General features: G+C 46.2%; 1 protein-coding gene across 1 annotated transcript in view; it reads left to right on the top strand.

The window, feature by feature from the left end:
- LOC113586309 (potassium/sodium hyperpolarization-activated cyclic nucleotide-gated channel 1) overlaps positions 1-24,923 on the top strand; it is a 98,547-nt gene that overhangs the window by 9,713 nt on the left and 63,911 nt on the right. Inside the window, exon 2 of the mRNA XM_035526744.1 lies at positions 3,003-3,426. Within this exon, the coding sequence (XP_035382637.1) occupies positions 3,003-3,426 (424 nt within the window). The remainder of the gene's footprint in view (positions 1-3,002; positions 3,427-24,923) is intronic.

Below are 24,923 nucleotides of genomic sequence, written 5' to 3'. Positions count from 1 at the left end.
CCGCCACACCCCTCCCCCCAACGCTTTAACAGGCAACACCACCCCCTCCACCTCCGCCACACCCCTCCCCCCAGCGCTTTAACAGGCAACACCACCCCCTCCACCTCCGCCACACCCCTCCCCCCAACGCTTTAACAGGCAACACCACCCCCTCCACCTCCGCCACACCCCTCCCCCCAACGCTTTAACAGGCAACACCACCCCCTCCACCTCACCACACCCCTCCCCCCAACGCTTTGACAGGCAACACCACCCCCTCCACCTCCGCCACACCCCTTCCCCCAACGCTTTAACAGGCAACACCACCCCCTCCACCTCCGCCACACCCCTCCCCCCAACGCTTTAACAGGCAACACCACCCCCTCCACCTCACCACACCCCTCCCCCCAACGCTTTGACAGGCCAACACCACCCCCTCCACCTCACCACACCCCTCCCCCCAGCGCTTTAACAGGCTAACAGCACCCGCTCCACCTCACCACACCACACCCCTCCCCCTAGCCTGTATACAGTGAGTGGGTTTCCATCGACATGTCACTGACGTTAATCAAAACTCATAAGGTGAAAATGGAGGCCGGCAGACATTTTGTAGTTTGAGCGACAGCCCGGTTCTGGCGGGAATTCAGTGAGAATACCGAGGAGTGGGAAGGCATGAGTCCTGCAGGGGAGTCTGGGAAGCAACTCAGCGCACCGTGGCCACAGTGGGGAGATGAGGTGCCTCTCACCACACCGCCACTTTTGTGGGTTGCCATGTTACCGAACAGGATTATGTTTAAAACTACAAAGGCATGGAAGGAGTGAAGAGAAGAAGAATGGCACAGAAGGAATTCCATACAGAGCAACAGAGCTAAGTTTGTCTCCGAACATGGTGAGCATGGTGTTTTAGTGCATGTTACTGTCTGTGCACTACCGCAGGTGCTACTGGACTTAGGAGACCCCTAGCTTCAGGGCCAGTGAAGAAACACCTGAACAGTCAGATGGAACAAACGTGACACAACTAGACATGCTTATTATTCCTTTAAAAATACTGAAAATTATTCAGCATGCTGTTACATCCACGGCAGTGTCCTTTGACCTTCTGATTATATTTTTATGACTAAAATTCGTACAGCAGAATTTCCAACATTCCCAATTAAAAATCTTTGCTCTAATTCCATGGCATGAAGTCTCCGCGCATGGATGACTGGTACTCACACTGTAATTGGCCTTATTTTGTGCTTCCTACAAACTGGCATTTATCCAAGAGGATCGAAAAAGCATGCAAATAGTAAACACAGCATGGAGGCCTGCATCCCTGTCTGAGATTAGGAGCAGGAAAAGATTCCCTGAGTCTTAAAAAAAGACTAGAACCACTGCTCTATAAACATATTAGCATAAAACATGCCCCCACTCGATTTCATTCTGCTTGACATCCCACAACACAGAGTCCAAGCAGGAAATTTCCAACCATCCAGACTAGATGGGGTGTACTGGCTCTTACCATAATCCAGAACAGCACAGCATCTCCGCTGTAAGGCCTACAGAGAGTCCTAGAGATGATCGCTAAAGGCAGACACTGGCAGAGGAAATACAGAGAGGTGTGGCCTACCTGCAGATACAGAGAGCACACAGAGTAGCACTGCTCTGCTGATAAAGAGATTATGTGGCCTACCTGCCAGTACAGAGAGCACATGGGGGTGTGGCCTAACTGCAGATACAGAGAACACGCAGGGGCGTGGCCTAACTGCAGACACAGAGAACATGCAGAGGTGTGGCCTAACTGCAGATACAGAGAACACGCAGGGGTGTGGCCTAACTGCAGATACAGAGAACACGCAGGGGTGTGGCCTAACTGCAGATACAGAGAACACACGGGGGTGTGGCCTAACCACAGACACAGAGAACACACGGGGGTGTGGCCTAACCACAGGCACAGAGAACACACAGGGGCCTAACCTCAGATACAGAGAACACAAGGGGGTGTGGCTTAACCACAGACACAGAGAACACACGGGGGTGTGGCCTAACCACAGGCACAGAGATCACACGGGGGTGTGGCCTAACCACAGGCACAGAGAACACACGGGGGTGTGGCCTAACGACAGACACAGAGAACACACGGGGATGTGGCCTAACCGCAGGTACAGAGCCGCTTGGCAGTGCTTGCATATCTGTGGTGCTAAATTATCAAATCAACAAAATGACTGTAAAGGTGTTTTTTTTTTTTTTAATTTTGAAATGGAGGGGAAATGGAAAAAAGTCTGCTACTGCCATGGGAAGAGGAGAGGGAGGGTTCATTTGATCTATGTTGGGGATTAACTGCATCTATTTCAGTACTGATACTGGGACACACCAGCAGCACTGAGTGCTAGTCCTGGACACGCACTGCCCTCCAAAGTTTGACACAGTTTGGCAGTGGCATGCAGTGACATTCAGAGACATGCAGTGTTACATGCAGTGACATTCAGAGACATAGAGCGTGGCATGCAATGGCATTCAGAGACATGCAGCGTGGCATGCAGTGACATTCAGAGACATGCAGTGTTACATGCAGTGACATTCAGAGACATGCAGTGTGGTATGCAGTGACATTTAGAAACATGCAGTGTTACATGCAGTGACATTCAGAGACATAGAGCATGGCATGCAATGACATTCAGAGACATGCAGCGTGGCATGCAATGACATTCAGAGACATGCAGTGTTACACCGACATTCAGAGACATGCAGTGACATGCAGACAAGCAGTGAGTGCCTTTGCTTTTATGCACATTATATACTTTTTTTTTTTTTTTACATTTTTTTCAGTAAATGCCTCCCACTAACACCAAAGTGATATGACTGACCATGCTGTTGTAACACCTGACCCCTGGGTAAAGTGTGGGTGGGGGGGAGGGATCTGTAGTAGACTTCCAGGTCTGTGGGAATGCTTGTGAGAATGCTTGCGATGTGGGAACAAATGCTTGTGATGTGGGATAGCTTGGGAATCTCCCTCTCACCTGCTGCTCTTCTTCTTCATGCAGGTTCTACTGGGACTTGATCATGCTCGTCATGATGATGGGGAATCTGGTGATCATTCCTGTGGGAATAACGTTCTTCTCCGAGCAAACCTCACCCACATGGCTTATCTTCAACGTGGCCTCTGACACCATCTTCTTGGTGGACCTGGTCATGAACTTTCGCACAGGGATTGTGAACGAGGAAAGCTCGGAGATCATCTTGGACCCTAAGATCATTAAGATGACCTACCTGAAGAGCTGGTTCGTGGTGGACCTTCTCTCTTCCATCCCGGTGGATTATATCTTCCTGATTGTGGAGAAAGGCTTTGACTCAGACGTGTACAAGACGGCACGTGCTCTGCGCATAGTGCGCTTCACTAAAATCCTCAGTCTGCTTCGTCTGCTTCGTCTGTCTCGTCTCATCAGATACATCCACCAGTGGGAGGAGGTGAGAGCGCAGTGTGTGTGTGTGTGTGTGTGTGTGTGTGTGTGTGTGTGTGTGGATACGTGTGTGTGTGTCTGTGTAAGGTGAAGGAGGTTTCATTTTATATTATCTGTGGTTTGTTTGCTTTGAAGCTCAAAGGTGTCTGGAATAGGTTGTTAGTTTGAGTGTGTGTGTATATGTGTGTGGATACGTGTGTGTGTAAATACGTGTGTGTGTGTGTAAAAACGTGTGTGTGTGTGTGGATACGTGTGTGTGTGTGTAGATACACGTTTGTGTGTATGTGTGTAAATATGTGTGTGTGTGTGTGTGTGTGTGTATACGTGTGTGTGTGTGTGTGTGTGTGTAAATACATGTGTGTGTGTGTGTGTGTGTGTGTGTGTATACGTGTGTGGATACGTGTGTGTGTATACGTGTGTGTGTGTGTATATGTGTGTGTGTGTGTGTGTAGATACACGTGTGTGTGTGTGTGTGTGTGTGTGTGTGTGTGTGTGTGTGTGTGTGTGTGTGTGTGTGTGTGTATAAGTGTGTGGATACGTGTGTGTATACCTCAGAGACAATCCTGTCTCCCTAATCACATTCCAAAATCTTCATCCAGGATGGCAGCGGACAAACAGTTCAGTTTTACACATGTAATAAAATGACACCCAGAGTACACTCAAAGCATCACCTTGACATACACAAAGTACACGCCGTTAACCGTTAGCATTCACAGGCTTCTGAGGTTTTCAGAGAAATCTGACTGCCATCTCCCAAAGAGACGGATTTTGTCCCGGGCTTTGCAGTTCTGTATCTGAATAGAACAGGATAACACAGAAGAACAGTGTCTCGTCAGAGACATCGCACCTGGCCTTGCTGTGAAACATGTCAATGACAATGACATTTATAAAAGAATCGCTTGCATCGCAGCTGTTTGTTCGGTGAGTCATTCTTGCAGCGGTGTCATTCTCATGGTGGTGAATCATTCTCGCGGTGGTGATTCACTCTCAGGGTGGCGAGTCATTCTCAGGGTGGTGAATCATTGTCGTGGTGGTGAATCATTCTTGGGGTGGTGAATCATTCTCAGGGTGGTGAATCAGTCGTGGCTGTTTGTATGTTCGGTGAGTCATGGTCAGGGTGGTGAATTAATCACTGTTTTTAGTTTTTTTTCTTACGTACTGATCTTTTTAGCGTCAGTGTGAGTTGCGTGTGTGTCAGCAAATCCACATCCACAAGGCATTCACAGAAAACCGCCACTCCGTATGTCACCTCCATATCTCACCTCTGTATGTCACCTCCGTATCTCAGAGCCATATGTCACCTCTGTATGTCATCTCCATATGTCATCTCCGTATGTCATCTGCGTATCTCACCTCCGTATGTCACCTCTGTATCTCATCTCCGTATGTCACCTCCATATCTCACCTCTGTATGTCACCTCCGTATCTCATCTCCATATGTCACCTCTGTATGTCATCTCCATATGTCATCTCCGTATGTCATCTGCGTATCTCACCTCCGTATGTCACCTCTGTATCTCACCTCTATATCTCACCTCCGTATCTCACCTCTGTATGTCACCTCCGTGTGTCAACTCCATATCCCATCTCCGTATGTCACCTCCGTATCTCAGAGCCGTATTTCACCTCCGTATCTCACCTCCATATCTCACTGCCATCTCCGTTCCTTCAAACCCTCAGATCCTCTATTTACACGTTGGCTTCATGGGTTGATTTGACCCGTCTGACCTGCAGAAAATCCTCCCAACCTCCTTCCCTTCCCACCAGTTGGCTGATGGCCGCACAGAAGCCAACAACAGCTGCTGCTGAGAGCCCATCTGATCGGTTGCTGCCTGATTACATCCTCACCTGGCCGGAGAAGGGCGTTGTGGGAAGGTTGGGGGTCGGTACAGGAGTGTAAACGTTCAGGCCTTTCGCCACTGGCAGGGTGCCATGACCAGCCCTGCGTGCAAGGAGAAGGACAGCAGCTCTTTGTGACCAGGTCTGAGTGAAGCACAGATACCCCACACTCTCTCTCCAACCCTCTCTAGAGGAGCAACACAAACAAAGGATGCCAGCGCTGGCCAAGTCTAATTAGTGTCGGAGCTCCGCACAGCAAACGCTCTGTTGCATTAGTGTGTGTGTGGGCACGTGTGTTTGCACGCTGTCCCAGGAGAGACGGCACCATAACCTGAATGTAAGCGACACAGAAGTCTGTAGTGGTCCTGTCTTTATTATTTATTGAGAGCATTTTTTTTTTTTCTCGTATGGCTATTTGCTGAAATGACTGTTCTGATATATGAACACAGTCCATATTAGAAACGAAAATATATGCTGCTAAATAAAGTCTGTGCATCACATATCTGGCTGGTACATGAATGGAGAATACACCGGGGCCCCAGCGAGAGGCCACAGTGAGGGACCCCAGCCAGCTAGCTCAGAGAGGCCAGTTGACATGTGCAGGTCTCTCGGTCTGCAGATCACGGCACACGCAGCACTGGAGTCTCTGGCTTTTCGTTTCAAACGGGGCTGTACACACAATCTTATCTCTCCCATGCAACAAAGAAGCTTTGATTTTTCAAAGAGGTGCAAATGGTTATGTGTGTGTGTGTGTCTGTGTGTGTGTGTGCATATTCCTTGGATTGAGAAGTATAGATGTGGGTGTGTATGCTACTGGGTTAGAGAGGCTTGCGTCTGTGTCCTTGTGTGTGTGTGTGTGTGTGTGTGTGTGAGGGCGAGGGATAGAGTGTGTCATAAGGGTGTAGCTTTACACGGCTTTCATGTGTGCAGGAGCGACGCGCACAGCGTCCTCCTCACTCGTAGCACGGGCTGTGGGCCGCCTCCTCGCCCCCGTCTCCTGTCTGAGAGGAGCGTGGGAGGTGTGCTGGTTAGTGAAGGATGGGGACCTGGAGGTGCCAGCTGGGAAGGGCCAAGCACTGCAGAGAACAGCTCCGTCACCACACCACCACGTCTACCACATGCCTGTGCCATCCTTAAACAAGCTTGTTGTGGATTAGCACCATGCGTCTCTGCCAGAGTGAAGACTCCGGGCACTGTTCCTGACATACCGGGAGGCTCTGATCTCCCAAATCAAACCCCTGCAGGGAGGGAGGGAGAGAGAGAGAGAGAGAGAGAGAGAGAGAGAGAGAGACAAAGTAAATATCAGCATTATATAACATGCTCAGGGTGTCTGATTATATACTGGGATCAGACCTAGCTTGCATATTTATTTATTTATGTAATTAAATATTTATTTATTTGTTTGTTTATTCTTCCAGTTCCCTGATGATGGTCCATTTTCTTTCTTTTTCTTTGGTGAGCGAAATTCTCATATTTGCATGTGTCTGTTTGAAATGAAAACTGTCCAACAGCTAGGGACAAAGCATGACCATTTATTGTGCATTTGGTGAGAGAGAGAGAGAGAGAGACAGAGAGAGAGAGTGAGACAGAGAGAGGGGGTGGGGAGAGAGGGAGGGAGAGAGAGAGAGAGAGAGAGAGAGAGGAAGAAAAGGAGAGAGAAAGATGGTGGAATCTTTTGAGAGGCACATCTGTCATTGCACTGTGGAGCCCAGTTCACCAGCTCAACATCCCTTCTGTGACATCCCGCTGGTGTGTGTGTGTGTGGGGGGGGGGGGGGGGGGGGTAGATTATATCATGTTTATCTCTAAACACCACACATCTGCTTTTCTCCAGCTTAACCAAGAACACTAACTCTGTGTGCCTTTATTTATTTGAACTTAATTTAGCGTAATATCAATTTACTAGTGGTCTGTTATTAGTCTCCCCGTAACTCTAAAACACACATCAGTAGTACACAATGAAACTTTCCTCAATATATTCATGTATCATACACAGTGCTCAGATCTAGCAGGCCAGGACTGTGTGGAGAACATGATTATATTGTGATTATATTGTGATTATATTGCATTTGTGAGGCCCCAGGAGTAAGATGGTTAGCGTAAGATATTTTCAGCAGAATGTTGGCTGCTGTGATTCACTGAAACATCCACAGAACTCTTTTTATCTGGAACGTTTCTCTGGAACATTTTATCTGGAACGTCTCGCATTGCTCTAGAAGTTCTCGGCATGCCAGTCATGGGGCTCGTTTGCGTGGGGCTTGGTTTCTGTGATTCTGTGTTCTGTGTTTAAGGCCAGAGCTGGCATGCAAATAACACACCATACAGGTGAATTTTTAGGTGATACAGGCGCATTTTTAATAAAACCCGGGTGCTTAGTCATGGCTCGTGGCTGCCACGTGTAGAACTGTATGATCTAATGAAAAGGTCAGAGGGCATTGTGACCTCCTCGTTAGCCGCTGATTTGTGACGCTTCCTGGTACATAATGATTCATCAGCAGGATAACGGACCTGGAAAGGGGAAATTTGACCCGCTTGGCCCTCTGTCCGGGGTCACAGCAAGACGGGCAGGCAGCAAGTCCCGTTCGACGGCCGTAACCTCCGTAAACAGGTCAGTGAGGAGGTCGAGGAGGAGCCTCGCTTTCACCCACTAGCTGCTAAGGCCTGAATTGTAATCCAGAGGCATTTTGGAGGCTGCGGCTAAATCTTTAAGATTTGGTTGTGGCTAAATCTTTAAGATTTGGTTGCCAAATCCTCTTAAATTCTGTGACTCACAGAGGAAATGTTTCACTCTTGGATAGAGTTACTGACGTCTTGAGATGAGGTCACTAACCCCTTGATGAATACCGACGCATTTTTGTCACACGAGCCAAATGGACCAATGGGCTGCAGATCATTCGAGCAGCTGCCTGTCCTGTTGTTGAGGGAAAGTGAGAGTTTCTGAACCACACGTCACGAAAGCAAAAATCCCTCATGGAAAGGGCTGACGTGGAATGGCAGGTCCTTCACAACATCTCTTTTCTATGACGGGTGAAAAACTTCAGCTCAAATGTCACGTTCAAATCGTGCCCTTTTCCCTCTGACAGCCTTCAAATCCTCCTGTTCGGGAAAATAACTCTGCCCAGCACCCCTGATCGGGTACGAGGGCGGCTCCGAGTTCTAGCTGTGCCTCGCACCCGCATGAACTGCCGCTCCTTCCGTTGCCCACCTGCACGTCCAGGCTGGCACCTGTGCTTCCCTGGTGTCTCCTCTATGCTCGCTGCTCCCCGGAATGGGGCACAGGTGACCTTAAGTGCCATCCCAGGTAGTGCATGGCCAGACCAGGAGAACACACCAGGACTTGGGCACCTCAACCTGCAAACCCGGCCTGTGACTGACAGCTCCTGACTCCTCCCCCAGAGGCTGAGAGGCAGGGACAAGATAATGCTGACTCACATGGAGAGATGCCAGTTGCCCTGACCACAGTCATCATTCTGAGTTGTCAGCGTGTCCTGCCTTGTTCGCCATTTTGCTGCCATCTCGTTCACACGCTGCGTTTCCTGATGAGTGAACTCAAAGATAATCGAAAGATCTGGGTGATCTTTAATGCTGACATGTATGGTTCCTAACTGCTGTGCACATATTATGATTTATCTCGTCTTTGTTATACAATTAAAATATGGATTTTTAAAATAAATATTATTGATTTTCAGGTAATCTTCCAGATTTCACTGTCAATGACTCATTCTAAATCAAATTCTTTTATTTGACACGTACACACAGCACATGCACAAATCGACACACACACACACACACACACACACAGACACACACATACACACACACACACACACAGACACACACACACACAGAGGTAGAGAGAGCCAGGGAGAAGAGAGAAAGAGAGATGAGAGATTTAATGTTGGTGGCATCACTTGAGATGGGTTTTCATGGGTTTTCAAATATACAAACTTAAGGTTAAAGTTGTGATCTAACTGGCTTAGACCCTCTTGAGTTGAAGAAGATTCTCTCGTATCTGTGTGTGTGTGTTTGTGTGTGTGTGTTTGCGCGCACATTTGTTTATGCATGCATGTGTTCATTTATATGTAAGACTATATGAGTGTGTGTGTTTCTGTCTGAGTTTGGACTGTTTTTGTGTGTCTGTGAATGTGAGTTTCTCTGAGCTTGTGCATGTTTTATTTTACGTCTATATGAGTGTGTGAGTGTGTGTGTGAGTTAACATGATCTCAGAACGAGTACTAGGTACTGTGTTATCACAAAGGGTGTGTGTCTGTGAGCTCTACCTCTGTACTCTTACTAGGTGGAGTGTGTGTGTGTGTGTGTGTGTGTTATTTCAATTAAGCAGGACGCGAGTATTACTGGAACATACAGTCTGAACAGACACAGAAGTGTGTGAATTTTAGTTAACAGTACTACAGTTATATACGTGCAATCAGAGAGCATCTGTGTTAGTGTTGCTGAAGTTCCCGCCCCGCCGTGTTTCTGAGGTTAATTAGATTTCACAAGTGCTTCACTTTGTCTGGACATGCTAATGCAATTTCCCTTCACTTCCTCTCAATTAGCAATTCATCTTCGCCCCAAACTGCTCAGAGTGCTCCACTCTCCTTCACCCACATCCTGCTCTCCAGTGGGATGGGACATGTCTCTCCCTGTGCCCCGATGCTCCGCCCCCCGGAGGAACTCAGGACGACAGGGTGCTGTCCGTGGTGCGACGCTACCCTGTGCTCCCCTGCCAGACACTCTCTCTCCTTCTCCAACTCTCCATCTGTCTGTCTGTCTTCTTCTTTCATTTCTCTGTCACTCTGTCTCTCTCCTTTTCCATCTCTCCACCTCTTTAAAATATCACACGTTAAAGCTGGCCGTTAGGAAGCTCAGATCTCTCTAAAGCAGTGCGCCACACGTGTGTTTGGGACACAGCCGGAATCTGATACTCCCTGCCCATTACATTAGTGCCCTTTAAAAGCTGGGATATTTTCAGCAGGAAAAGCCACGTGTTCTTGCCAAGGTACCTTTGTGAAGATAAAGATATTCTAGATCCAATTACTACGATCCGTCCCGCGGCCTCTCACGGAAGCGCCGGCCAAGGTCTGACTTGAACGCTTCTCGTTTTGGAAACCCAGCCCCTTATTTTGCTACAGTGCCCTTTAACGGAAAGTGTCTCTGAACTATGAAGTATGGCTTGCCGTGACATTTTCCAACGGGCGTTGTTTTCTGCAGAGCGCTCCACCACGGGTTTGGTTCTTCTAAGAAACAAACAACAGCTCGGTGAGACGTTATTGAGCCACCTCTCGCCAGATGAAGAACACGGAGGAACGGCATGCCAAAACAAAACCCCTCCACTTCTGTAGAGGCTGCGCCTCCGGTGGCCATGCCTTAGAACTGCAGCCTCAGGGCATCGGTGTGAAGTGGGCGTGGAGGGCCGTGTTTGACGGCCCGATCGCACGGCTAAAGCACCAGTGAAACCTTGTAAACACGTGTCATCACAGCTGAAGAATGGGGCCCCTTGGCTGGCATTTGAGAGATGAATAGGACAGTTTTAACCGGCTCTGACTAAGGTAAATTAGGTACTGACATATGTGCTGTAATCGGAGTATCTGTGTAGTTTGATTAGAGCTGGATTGCTAACAGCATGTGTTGAATACACAGAGTCTTCTCTGTCTTGAATGCATTTTTAAACATCTTCCTAAGTAGCCTTGTAAACAGAAAAATGTTAAATAATGTTAATAATAAGTTCAATGATGAGAGGAAAAATTCAATAAATAAGTATTAATTTAATATTTTTTGTATTTTATTTAATATTTTAAATAAACACTTTTAGAATCACATGGAAACTTTTTCCATGGCAGGTAAACTAGATTAATGTAAGTATGTGTATGTTATATGTGTGTATGCAATGAGGTTATAGAGGTGTGTGTTCAGTGACCAGCAGTGACCCTGTCCCATTGACTTTGGTCAAACATTGCTGAGACGTGTAAATTGATTGGTTAATTTTAAAGCGTTCAGTACAGGAGTCAATTACATCCTTGTCCAGCGTTGTGTGTGTATCTAGCAGTGGAGAAATCTCTGGTGCTGTCTTAGATTAGATTTTAGATTAGACAACACCTTAGATTAGACAACTCTTTAGTTTAGACACTAGATTAGACAACACTTTAGATTAGATACTTTATATTAGACAACACCTTATATTAGACAACATTTTAGATTAGACACTTTAGATTAGACCCCTTATATTAGACAACATCTTAGATTAGACACTTTAGATTAGACACTTTAGATTAGACAACATTGTAGATTAGACATTTTATATTAGATACTTTAGATTAGACACTTTAGATTAGACAACACTTTAGATTAGACATCTTAGATTAGACACTTTAGATTAGACAACACCTTAGATTAGACATCTTAGATTAGACACTTTAGATTAGACAACACTTTAGATTAGACATCTTAGATTAGACAACACTTTATAATAGACATCTTAAATTAGACAGTGTACTTTGACTACTTTCCGCTTTGACCCACTTTTAAATGTAGATTTGCATTTACCTCTGCATAACCAATGCAGCAGTGCTGTTAAATAGGACAGCAAGTGTGTTGTGGGTTTTGTTATCGCACGGGGCGACATCAGGCACAGCAGGCCAAAGCAGGTCTGCAGCAACATTATTTACCCAGAACTCCCTTAACCTCCCCTAAACTCCACCACCACCTCCACCAACCCCAACAACACCACCTCCAACACCATCTCCAACACTACCAACACCACCACCACCTCTACCATTACCTCCACCAACACCACCAAAACCACCACCATCTCCACCATAACCACCATCACAACCTCTACCAACCCAACCAACAACTACCACCATCACCACCTCTACCAACCCAACCAACAACTACCACCATCACCACCTCCACCAACTCCATCAACACCAACACCACCTGCACCTCCAACACCATCTCCACCAACCCTGCCAACACCACCACCAGCTCCACCACCTCCACCTCCACCACCACTGCCCCAGAGTTAATTGTTTCTTAGAACAGTGACCTGCTGGAATGATGTCACCTGGTGACATGATCTCAGTGACTCATTCCAAGCTGCAGGACTCTAGTGTACTATCTTTTTTCCCCGGAGCTTCTTTATCTTCCACTTTATCTTCTTCAAGGTAAACCGAGATTGTGAGAGGCAGAAACAGAGCTCTAAGTCCCTTTAAACTCTGTTAACGTCACACTGGTGCCTGGACTGAATGTGGTGTTTTCAAAACTGTGATTTAAGCAGTTATTTTAAAATCACTGCCAACTAACCCAATAAAGCCCATGTAATGGTGGTCTAGTCAACACTATAATTCAAACTACTGAATTGAAATCAAGCTCATTCTTCATTCTTGACACAGTCTTCTTCTCGTTAATTAATTACACCCTGACATTTGTTTTTTTTTTGGCCTTACTGTGCTATGTTTATGTATACTTCACACCTGACACCCCCTTTACTCTAAACACCTCGTACAATATTTTATTGTACCTACAGGAGGTACATTATACGTACAGTTTACTGGTGTTTAATTATGCACTACAGTCCATCTGTTGCCTTGAAGCTCTTCTCGGCCGAGCTGTACTGCTGGTCCGCTGCTGCCTGGATCATCCACACCACAGGGCTGGCACTGCCATGAGTGCTGTTGGAGTTTATACGCATGTCCATCTGTCTGTGGCCTGGACAGCCCCATAAAGCCCCCAGCAGTCATGTGATCAGAAACTCAGTCTTGTGATCAGAAACTGCAGTCATGTGATCAGAAGCTGCAGTCACGTGATCAGAAATTGCAGTCATGTGATCAGAAATTGCAGTCATGTGATCAGAAATTGCAGTCATGTGATCAGAAACTGGCTGGAGATCTGGAGAATGAGTAGCACAAGCTGTGGACAGCAAAAGGTGAACCACCATGTCTGTTCACCTGTTCAGTCAGTAGTTTAAAGGAGTGTTTATTAAAGTGTACATACACCTTCTGTGTGTATGCAGTCAGAATGCAGTAAGTGTTGCTAAGACGTACAGAATCACATAGCATGAATATGACTTTGGCTGTTTCTGCAGGGAGAGATCCTCGCTGTGATTTTCCCATGATGGCACTGATGATGAAATTTGGTTGAAACTTTAGAGCTCAGTGGGAAGTTGATTTACTTATGAGCATTAAAGACAGACCAAGCAGAGAAACACTGTGCCTGAGTAAGCAAACCAAAGTCTGGACGAGAGAGGTTGAGACGCAGGACCAGGTGAGGAGGGCGAGACACAGGAGATGCAGGTGAGGAGATGAATGTTGATCGTTAGTTTCATTCCCCAAGAACAGCAAGAGGGAACTAGAGATGGTAGCAGGGAGAAGCAAACCAGCTTCCCAAATCTCTCGCAGAGGAAATGAGGCTCTTTATCCCTCTTCCTTAATGTGTGTGTGTCTGTGTGTGTGTTTGTTTCTGGGATGGAGACACACAAAAGTAGTCTCTGAGAGTGTAAGAGAGAGATAGCGCTCGTGTGTGTGTGTGTGTGTGTGTGTGTGTGTGTGTGTGTGTGAGAGAGAGAGAGGGGGGGGGGGGGGGGATTACCGTGTGTTTAATAAAAGGTCTCAGCTCTTTTGAGGTAGATGAAGTAGTGGTGTGATCACAGGTTGAAGTAACAAGCCAGGGCCTCTTCTCAGATCCTTCTCTCTTTCCTTCCCCCCCCCCCCCCCACTTGCTGAGTATAATGTGGTTGGGCTGCCACGTTCTGTACTGGTCAGGCTACCTCGTTCTGTACTGGTCAGGTTGCCTCGGTCAGTGCTGGGTCAGGCTGCCTCGGTCGGTGCTGGTCAGGCTGCCTCTGTAGGTGTTGGTCAGGCTGCCTTGGTCAGTGCTGGTCAGGCTGCCTCAGTCAATGCTGGTCAGGCTGCCTCTGTAGGTGTTGGTCGAGCTGCCTCGTTCAGTGTTGGTCAGGCTGCCTCAGTCAGTGCTGGTCAGGCTGCCTCAGTCAGTGCTGGTCAGGCTGCCTCGGTCAATGCTGGGTCAGTGCTGATCAGGCTGCCTCGGTCAGTGCTGGTCAGTGCTGGCAAGCTCTGACCAACTCCTCTTTTTCTTCATGTTTCTGCTGCTCCTCTCTCCTGTAATAGCACCTGCAGCCCAACCCAGAATAACCTATCCTAACCCAGCTCAACTCAGCCTAACCCAGCCTCACCCAGCCCAACCCAATCTAACCCAGTCCAACCCAGATTTACCCAACCCAGCTTGACCCACCCCGACCCAGACTAACCCAGACTAACCCCGACTAACCCAGCCCAACCCAGCCTAGCAGCCAGGAAGGGGTGTAGCCTAAGCAGTCATCACTTACGCCTTCTCTAATCCTAATCCTAACTCTAACCGTGACCCCTGACCTGCACTCTGATCCTGAACCTTCACAATGACTGTGACTTGGTGCTAAGATGGCTCTTCAGATCAACACTTAGGTCAACTACTGATGAGTAGTCATAGCTCATTGTTAATTACCACATTGTTTACTTCCAATCCTCTGTCTACCCAGGTCAACTCACACTATCTAACCCCCTAAAAACAAAGAGACCAATACCTCCTCTACAGAATGGCCTCCCACCTCATATAAATGGGTGTTGCTGTAATCCTTTTTGGAAGAGTTCATTGTAATGCTACATTCATTTTTGTGGACCCAGAATGACTTTGCCCTCTGGATATTGTTCAAAACTCTTCTCACAGATTTTTATGATTGCTTACACACTAAAAAATAAATCCCAGTTAGCAAAACCTGACACTCAAGGAGGAAAAGATCTGCATAACTGTAAGAACATTTTCAGTTTCACATGTTTTGTAAAACACACACTTCTCTAGATCAGCCACAGAAAACTAACATGAGCTCACGTTGTCATTTCAAGGCAATGCCTTTCAAACACCTCACCTGTGAAGCAAAACACCTCATCTGTGAAGCAAAACACCTCACCTGTGAAGCAAAACACCACACCTGTGAAGCAAAACACCTCACCTGTGAACCAAAACATCACACCTGTGAACCAGTTGGTCAAACATGGCTGTCAGGTGTGCAGACACTTGGGTGCTTAATTGTAAAATCACTAATCAGGCATAAGCAGAATTAAAAAAAAAATCAATATATGTGTTTACTTGTCTTTAACAAAAATAGAAGACAACATTGTAGTAAGAGAACAAGGAGTGCAAAGATGAAGAAGAGAGAGGCTGGGTGTGGAGGAAGAAGAGTGAGGATGAGGAGGAGAGAGAGATGGACCTGAAGGAGGGTGTGGATGAAGAATGATTGCATTGTAAAGCAGGTTTGAGAGAGAGCTCAGCCCAACCTCAGCAGATCCTGCCACAGCAGTAATCCAGACGGTTCAGATGGAGCACAGGTGAAAAACACCTTCTCTCTCCAGTAAAACCAGTCACACGTTTCTGACTACATGTACGACATCGCTGCGGTTTGGTACCCGTTCAGTGGCTTCCATGTTTGATGTCTTGTACACTGTCTGGGACACTTTAAGTGTGTTTTGATTGGTCTACATGGGACTGTGGGTGGAGAACATGGAGGAGGAAAGGCGGCATGTTCTTAAAGGAACAAGAGCACCACAGTAAACCCGGTTTGGCCAGTAATGTGATACACCTCAGGAATTCATACGAATGCCCTCAATGACCACATGGTTTTCAATAACAGCTTACCTGGTTTCTCTATCAACACTGAGGTGAATCCTTAAAAATATCACAGATGAAACAACTCTACCAAGTGCCATTTGGAGTAAAACACCTGGGGCATGAACATTTGCAGGTTAGTGATGTTCACTTCAGCACTGGTCACTCAACACTGAACCTTTAACACCAACATTTACAGTAGGCCTGAACTCAAATACATAGTGTGGTCTTATTAATTCAGAAGTTTTTGCAAATGGGTGCTGATGTAATCCTGCCTGAATATGTCTTCATAGACAATCCTCCTTACTCACGCCACAGTGGAGGTCTGTGATCAAACTGATCCAGGATCAGTGCAAGGATGGCATCACCTTTTGAGAAGACTCATGTGATGTGGAAGAACTGATATGGCCAGGGGAAGGGTTTTTGTTTATGCTTTTTTGTCCACACATGTCTTTTCTGTGTTTATGAACTGAATTTTGTTTGGAATATGTTCCATTCTGATTTTCAGTGCAAAATGCAAACTTCTGGAAATACATGGATGTACTGTTCGGTTTTTATAGTGTGGAGAGAAATAAAAGTGTTAAGTGTTCAGCACTGGTCTTGTGCATTTTGTGGTTAATATATTCACATACTTTAACAATATCTGTGGGGGGAAATCTAACTCAGACTTTCTTATCAAAGCAGAAATGTTCAAAGTATTTTAGAATGAGCGCAGCAGTGTGTAACTGGCTCTATATGAATCAAATCATATGAACCATATAGGTGCCATATGGTGGCAAATTTGGGTTTTTATCAATTATTGTAGTTTTGAATTAAGTGTTTCATTTTGCCAAAGATCTGAAGTGCTCTGCTAGTTGTGTGGTTGTGTGAATTGTGTGTAGTGTTTTGAGCACTGTTTTCAAAATTGTGCTTAAATGGTTGTAAAAAAAAAACCCAAAACTATAATTGGTTATTTGCACATGATTCTTTAAGCTACAAATAAGCAAAAATGTGAAGTGTCTCATGATTGGAGGAAACAAATGCGACATGTCTGATGATTGGAGGAAAACTGCAAGGCTTTTAAGGAAAAATGTCATTGTTATGGGTCTATGGGTGTATGTGGTGTGTACAGGTGTGTGGTCGTGTTATGATTTCTGTGTGTGCGTCTGTGTGTGTGTGTGTGTGTGTGTGTGTGTGTGCGTGGTATGTACAGGTGTATGATCGTGTTGTGGTTTCTGTGTGTGTGTGTGTGTGTGTGTGTGTGTGTGCGTGGTATGTACAGGTGTGTGATCGTGTTGTGGTTTCTGTGTGTTTGTGTGTGTGTGCATGGTTTGTACAGATGTGTGATCGTGTTTTGGTTTCGGTGTGTGTGTGTGTGTGCATGGTATGTACAGATGTGTGGTCGTGTTGTGGTTTCTGTGTGTGTGTGTGTACGTGGTATGTACAGGTGTTTGGTCGTGTTGCGGTTTCTGTGTGTGTGTGTGTGTGTGGTATGTACAGGTGTGTGGTCGTGTTGCAGATTTTGTGTGTATGTGTGTGTGTGTGGTATGTACAGGTGTGTGGTCTTGTGGTTTCTGTGTGTGTGTGTGCGTGGTATGTACAGGTGTGTGGTCATGTTGTGGTTTCTGTGTGCGTGTCAGTGTGTGTGGTATATACAGGTGTGTGGTCGTGTTGTAGTTTCTGTGTGTGTGTGTGTGTGTGTGTGTGTGTGTGTGTCTGTGTGTGATATGTACAGGTGTGTGGTCGTGTTGTGGTTTCTGTGTGTTTGTGTGTGTGTGTGTGTGTGTGTGTGTGTGGTATGTACAGGTGTGTGGTTGTGTTGTGGTTTTTTGTGTGTGTGTGCATGGTATGTACAGGTGTGTGGCTTTGTTGTGGTTTCTGTGTGTGTGTGTGCGTGGTATGTACAGGTGTGTGGTTGGGTTGTGGTTTCTGTGTGTGTTTATGTGTGTGTATATAGAGCTGAGATCCCATTGAAGCGAGTCTGACGTCATGGCTAAAAATGGTGTTGGATCTGAGAGTATAACAGGTTAATGAGATGCTTTGTGTCTTTTTTTAAACCTTTAACGGCTTTGGTTCTAAATCCAACTACAGGCCTTAGCAGCTTTCAGCTGTGTGCAGCTGTACACCAGCTCAGAGGACTGACTCACCCTGGATGACTGACTCAGGCCCGTTATGAGACCAGCTCAAATAGAGACGATAGTGTGTACTTCTGCACGTGTCGTGGAGCTGCTGTGAAAAGAGCAGAAGACTCCAGTCAGCATCTTCAAGAGCGCTCCGTTCTTGACATTTTCCACATTTTTCTCCATCCCGGTTGGATGAACATGCAAATTTCAGATCTTACTTTTTTTTTTTTTTTTTTTTTTACCCCATTTCATTTCATATTTTATTTATTTACATTTGAAAGTCACACTAGTGTCACACTACTGCGGAGTCAGGAGGCGGGACAGATGTGGGTGTGACAGATTTTTTATACTCGAACATATGTATAAAACAAAACAAAACATCCAGGAACTGGTTTACTTTTGGATTTCTCTCCTCGGCTGTGCATTCAGGAGCAGGGCAGTATATGGACCCGCTCTGTCTCTCTCTCTCTCTCTCTCTCTCTCTCTCTCTCTCTCTCTCTCTCTCTCTCTCTCTCTCTCGGTGCACCCTGTAACCCACTGAGAGAAAAGTTGGCATTCAAGTAGGCTGCTGTTAACGACACAGGTACAACCGTTATTTCTTTCCCTGCTGGTTCAGGATATCTCTCCTCCACACTACCAGGCCGAGATTTGTTCCAGCGGACTAGATAAGGGAAGTGACAAAGGTCTGTTACCTGACCACCATGGCGAGGTGGTCAGGGCCAGGGCTGGCAGTTCATGAGTATTTCAGCATTTAAGCTCTTTTATTCGGGCAGAAACGTATCTTGTCGATTTACTGCTATAGTGGTTCTCTATCGTTATGATGTCACCACTGTGACTGTGTCAACAGCTATAACGCTTTTATGATGTCACCACTGTGACTGTGTCAACAGCTATATACGCTTTTATGATGTCACCACTGTGACTGTCAACAGCTATACACGCTTTTATGATGTCACCACTGTGACTGTGTCAACAGCTATATACGCTTTTATGATGTCACCACTGTGACTGTGTCAACAGCTATATACGCTTTTATGATGTCACCACTGTGACTGTGTCAACAGCTATATACGCTTTTATGATGTCACCACTGTGACTGTCAACTGCTATATACGCTTTTATGATGTCACCACTGTGACTGTCAACAGCTATACACGCTTTTATGATGTCACCACTGTGACTGTGTCAACAGCTATATACGCTTTTATGTCACCACTGTGACTGTGTCAACAGCTATATACGCTTTTATGATGTCACCACTGTGACTGTGTCAACAGCTATATACGCTTTTATGATGTCACCACTGTGACTGTCAACAGCTATACACGCTTTTATGATGTCACCACTGTGACTGTGTCAACAGCTATATACGCTTTTATGATGTCACCACTGTGACTGTGTCAACAGCTATATACGCTTTTATGATGTCACCACTGTGACTGTCAACAGCTATACACGCTTTTATTATGTCACCACTGTGACTGTGTTAACATGGATAGGTGTCCTGACACACGTCAGCCAGCACAGTCACTGACTGCAAGGTGAACCCTACGAGCTAGTTTGGAACACAACCACTGAACCTCGTTTCATGCACTGGTTATATCGACTTTGGAATTAGGAACGTTGGACGATGGCTTGATGCCGGAAGAGTTTCTGGGTGGGAATATTGTTTTAGGCATTGGATGCATGGCTGCATTTCTCTCTCTGTCTGCTCTCATTCTGATTTAATTACACTCCTCTCTCTCTCTCTCTCTCTCTCTCTCTCTCTCTCTCTCTCTCTCTCTCTCTCTCTTGCTCTCTCTCTTTCTCTCTGACAAGGAGTGCAGCTTAGGGATGCCATGATACTATTTTTTCTATACCAGTCCGATACTGATATATTTTGAATATTGCCTGATATTGGTATGGATCCGTTGTTTTTTCACTGGAGCTGTTTGAATGATACTTAGATTGTTGGCAGTTTGCAGTTTCTTTTTTGTGTGAGATGTATTATATTGACTATATTGTACAGATATAATATATAGATAGGACAAACCTAAATGATAAAATAAGAAAAAAACTTTATTTACAACACTAAAGCAGTTTATTCCTATATTGCCATGTCACTACCTGCTTGGTTCTCAGCTGGTGTGTACTCACTTCCAGCACACACACTCACTCACACACACACACACACACACACACACACACACACTCACACTCACTCACACACACACACACACTCACTCACACACACACACACACTCACTTCCAGCACACACACACACACATACACACAACGTCTGCGCAGTATGGCTGCCTTACTCACTGAATCCTGAATTTTACACTATAGTTTGTCTGCATTTTTTTCCCTCAGTACTGAACACAACTGTAAATGATCTTATAAATCTTGACCTTATAATTCTTCTTGTAAATTTCAGCTATAAATCGCTACAAACACACAGCAGGCACTGAGTGAGCAGACAGAGAGGCTACCTGTACCCGTGTGCTAGTGCTGGCCATCACGTGTGCTAGTGCAGGTCGTCATGTGTGCTAATGCAGGCCGTCATGTGTGCTAGTGCAGGTCGTCACGTGTGCTAGTGCAGGTCATCACATGTGCTAGTGCAGGTCATCACGTGTGCTAGTGCAGGTCGTCACGTGTACTAGTGCATGTCATCACATGTGCTAGTGCAGGTCGTCACGTGTGCTAGTGCATGTCATCACGTGCTAGTGCAGGTCGTCACGTGTGCTAGTGCAGGTCATCACGTGTGCTAGTGCAGGTCGTCACGTGTGCTAATGCAGGGATGTTTGCAGTTGAACATTGACTGAAGTGCTAATGTGTAGAAAGTAGCTGGGATTTGCTTTTTCAGGCTGGAAAAGTATCAGTTAGGTTCCGTTAAAACACTTTTTTGCTGATATTAATGTGTCAGATCAGTGCCATCTCTAATTCAGATCTTTTCAAGGAAATATGGCTGTGTCAAAGTCATAGCTGCTCTGGGGAAACTGGCCTTTACATCATATGGTCACAGAAATGAGAGACTTAATGGAGCAGAGAGACTAGCTGGAGTAGAGAATCTCTAGGTTCAGTCCGTTCTTTGGGGAGTGTGGCCCTCACAGTTGGTTTGCTAATTATGTGTGTGAGTGGGTGATGATGTCTGTGTGTGTGGACTCCAGCAACAGTCTGTCATGCTCACAAAGCTTGGAGGTGTCTGATTAAGGAAAGAGGCAGATGCAGATGTCAGTGAGAGGATACTTCCTTTTTGTGCCAGCTTCTTAGAAATGGTTTTATTGATCTAAACCTCCAATAAATGTTTCTTTAATGGACGTGTTTCTGTTAAGTTGACCCTGTCCCATGCATTAACAGGAGGAGGCATCGCTGAACAAGACTTGCCACGTGTTGTGTTGCATAAAAACCACAAAGTTAAAACTACTAAAATAAGGTTAAAAGAACAGCATACATCCTGAAGGAGGAAACAGGTCTGCATGATTAACAGAACACCTGCAACAAAGCAGGCAGAGAACTTCACCCAGCCTGCCCAGGGCCACATGCAAGCGCAAATTTGTAAGGACATCCTTTGTTGTCCAGTGCCACACACGGCTAATCAGAAACAGTGCCAGCGTTAGGCCCGTTTTAGGCGTGATGCTGTTTCAACAGAATCAGTAGGGCGGCGTCAACGTTTTGTCTCACGTGCTCACATTACACCAGTCCATCGACTATGGCACCCCAGCCGGGACCATAAATAAGGTTTATTTAGCACCGAAACCTGAGGCCACACTGATGACAGCCTGTGTCTGCTTCAGCCTGGAGAGACGTACTGGTGGAGGAGTGGGAACAATCGTGAACAGTGCCGCAGTGTGACAGCAGCCAAGCCAAGGGGCAGCTTTGACACCAGGGGCATTAGAGTTTCCGTCTGAGTAACGAAGCTAAACTAAAAGAGAGCTGGAGAGAGAGAGAGAGAGAGAGAGAGAGAGAGAGAGAGAGGGAGAGAGGGAGGGGGGGGCAAGGGGAAAATAGAAGGAAAACCAGATTGCGGTGGGAGGGGGATGAGTGGATGAGAGGAAAATAGAATGAAAGTAAACAAACACAGAGACAAACATTTTCCCTGCTAACGAGCTATTTAACGAGCAAGGCTTCCCACGCGTACTTAGATCACATAATGTAAGCATGAAGTTGCTTTTGTGACTGTGTCTCTGTTGGCTGCCGCTCTGACTGTAGGACAGTGAGCCAGGGAGGGAGAAAACAGTGCGATGAAGAGGAGGAGGAAGATTATGGTGACACATCTAACAACAGTGGACTCAGAGAAGAAGAGTTCTACTGTGCTTCAAGCCTCCAGTGCTTGGTAGATCTGGCGAAGGTGTCAGGTATGGTTCAAACAGGGATGTGATGGGTCAGAGCAGAGGTTAGAGGTGAAAGTGTTCTACCTGTTCTGAGCTCTGCGGCGGTTTCTTCTGCCCCTGTCAGACGCTCGTCCAAGGCTCGAGCTGCTGGGCTGTATTGTTCCTCAACACCATTTCTCACACTAATTCCACTCATCAGCTCTCTAAAACCATCCAGTCTTGCTGATGCTGGGGGTCAAATATAGGAACTGTTTGACTGACAGCTGGAGTTCAGTCTTCTGGATGTTAGTTTGGTATTGGGTCTGCTGGCAGATCCAGGTTCCTGGCATGCTGACAGATCCCCGGATGTATCGAGCTCCAGCTCTTCCTGATGGAGAAAAGGAACTTGCAAACCTCCAGATGTGCTGTTCGTGATTTTCCAAGAGAAGAAAAGAAAGAAAAGTGTGCCATGTAGTTTATTCCAGGCTCTCTCTTCCTCTGCCATGTTTTAGAAACCAGTCTTCCCTTGGCCTGATTTCCGAGAGAAGAACATTAAAACTTTGACTGTTCTTGTAACGGTGAACTTTCACAGACCTTTTTGTCTGTTTTTAAAAAGAACTTTTCTGTTCTGTTGCTGTCAGAAAGCTTAGTACAATGACCTTTACGACCAAAAGCTTCTCGCAAGGACCTTTACATCCGTGGCCCTTCGCACTCCTCAGAATACCAGAAAGAAAAGTTGCAGTGACACATGATTCTCTCCTTCTGAAAGCAGTAAGGCTTTTCTGTTGGAGGCCCACATGTGCTCTCGCTCAGTAGATAACAGAGGACAGCAAGGGACTGTGGGCCATTACAGGGTCGTTGACACCTGGTCTATTCAGTGGTTGCAGCGCGTCGTCTCTGTAGGTCGCTGGTGTGTCCTTCTGTGTTTCTGGTTGGGTGAATAGAGTTGAGCTGGTGAGGAATCTTACATCATTCTGAAGAGTGACAGGAAAGGTGCAGAGAATTCCCGTGTTTCTGGGTTTCTGTTGTTTTGGAGTAAATACATCAACACTTTTTCTCTGTGTCACCGTGTCAACTCTAACATCACTACTGCAACAGCAATACATGACCACTGCATCACTACTACATTACTATTGCATCACCACTGCATCATTACTACATCACTATTGCGTCACCAGTGTGTTGTGTTGTTTATGGTGGAGTTTGTGTGCATGTGTTTGTTAGTTAGTGTTTAGGTTTTTTTGGTTAGTGTTTTGTCTGTCCATCGCTTGTGATTAACATCCCTTAGTTTTTCCTGCTTGTGGAGTCCTTTTCCGTTTGCTAATTCTGATCAAAAGAACACTGCACATGGAATCGAACATTGTGTTCTCTGGTGAGTCTTCTCCAGTGACACTACAGTATGGTAGTAGCATAAAATGCTGGCCAAATGCTTATTAGTTATTTACCAAACAAGTGAGCTATGGCAGTGCACTCATCTCCAACTAGGACTCTGACTCGCTGACTCCTGTGCTTCTGGCAGCCTTGCTGAGAAATAATATAATGCTTTCAGGAAACCAATCCCTGACTGAACCTTGAAACCTTTGGATTGAAGCACATGACTAAAAACGCACGGCTAATTACATCGAGAGTCTCTTAGATTTGACGTCGGTCAGCATGAAGTGCATGAGAGGGCTAGCTGATCCTAACAGTATTCTGCTAGCCAATTATCACCAGAATGTGAAATAATCGTGACAATCCAAGTGTTTCACCTCTCTGGACAGAACGGGGCTCTAGATCCCTGACTTCCTGGTTTTAGTGTCACATGGAAACTAACTCGGGGTGGCTGGGTGGCTCTTGCACCGAGACCCTGAGCCTCCGTGATGTCTGGATTCCACACTTCTGAGTCTCCACATGGTGTGGCTGGCTGTCACACATTGATTGACAGTTGTTTGCTATTCTCGCCACATAGACACTGGTGTTTCAGTTCTCCATCTCTCACTATATTTCACTCAGTATTTGATCTCGCTTTCGTTTCCTTCTCATTTCTCTTTTTCCTTCCCTCTACTTTCATCCATTCCCATTCCCTTTCTGCACACTTCCTCCTCATTTGGCCTTTCTTCCCAAACGCTTCCCAGTTCAGCTCAGTGTTTCCTATCGCAATGCCCACGTCCATATTCCGCAGCTGCCTTCCTCCCGGAGCCCTTCTACACCACACACACATTCCGCACGTTCCCATCCCTTTCCAGGAGACGTGGGCTGAGGCCTGAATGCGGGACTTTAAGCGTTCTTTGATCCTCCAATTGGGTAGCGGGCGTCTAACCCCTGATGGATTTACTTTGCGACATCTGATTGCAGTTCAAAACGGTTTCCACGGGAGCCATTTCTATGGGAGGCGTTGCAGTCAGAGCACGACCAGCTGAAGAAAATTCGCGATGAGTCACCAGACCAAACACTTCCTACTTCTCACGTTTCCCTTTTGCCACTGCACTGATGTCATGCCAATGGATCAGTCAGCTATGCTGTGAGACCCCCCGAGCCCCTGCCCACCACCACTGACCTGGCCAAGCTTCCCCACCAGCACGGCTGTTGGGCGGACACGCGGAAGGTGGGTGCTCAGAGCTCAGAGTGCGCTT

Source organism: Electrophorus electricus, chromosome 6 (assembly GCF_013358815.1).
Source record: "Electrophorus electricus isolate fEleEle1 chromosome 6, fEleEle1.pri, whole genome shotgun sequence".
Taxonomy (NCBI): Eukaryota; Metazoa; Chordata; class Actinopteri; order Gymnotiformes; family Gymnotidae; genus Electrophorus; species Electrophorus electricus.
Note: the sequence above shows the minus strand (reverse complement) of the source record. Positions and strands in the feature narration are given on the sequence as shown.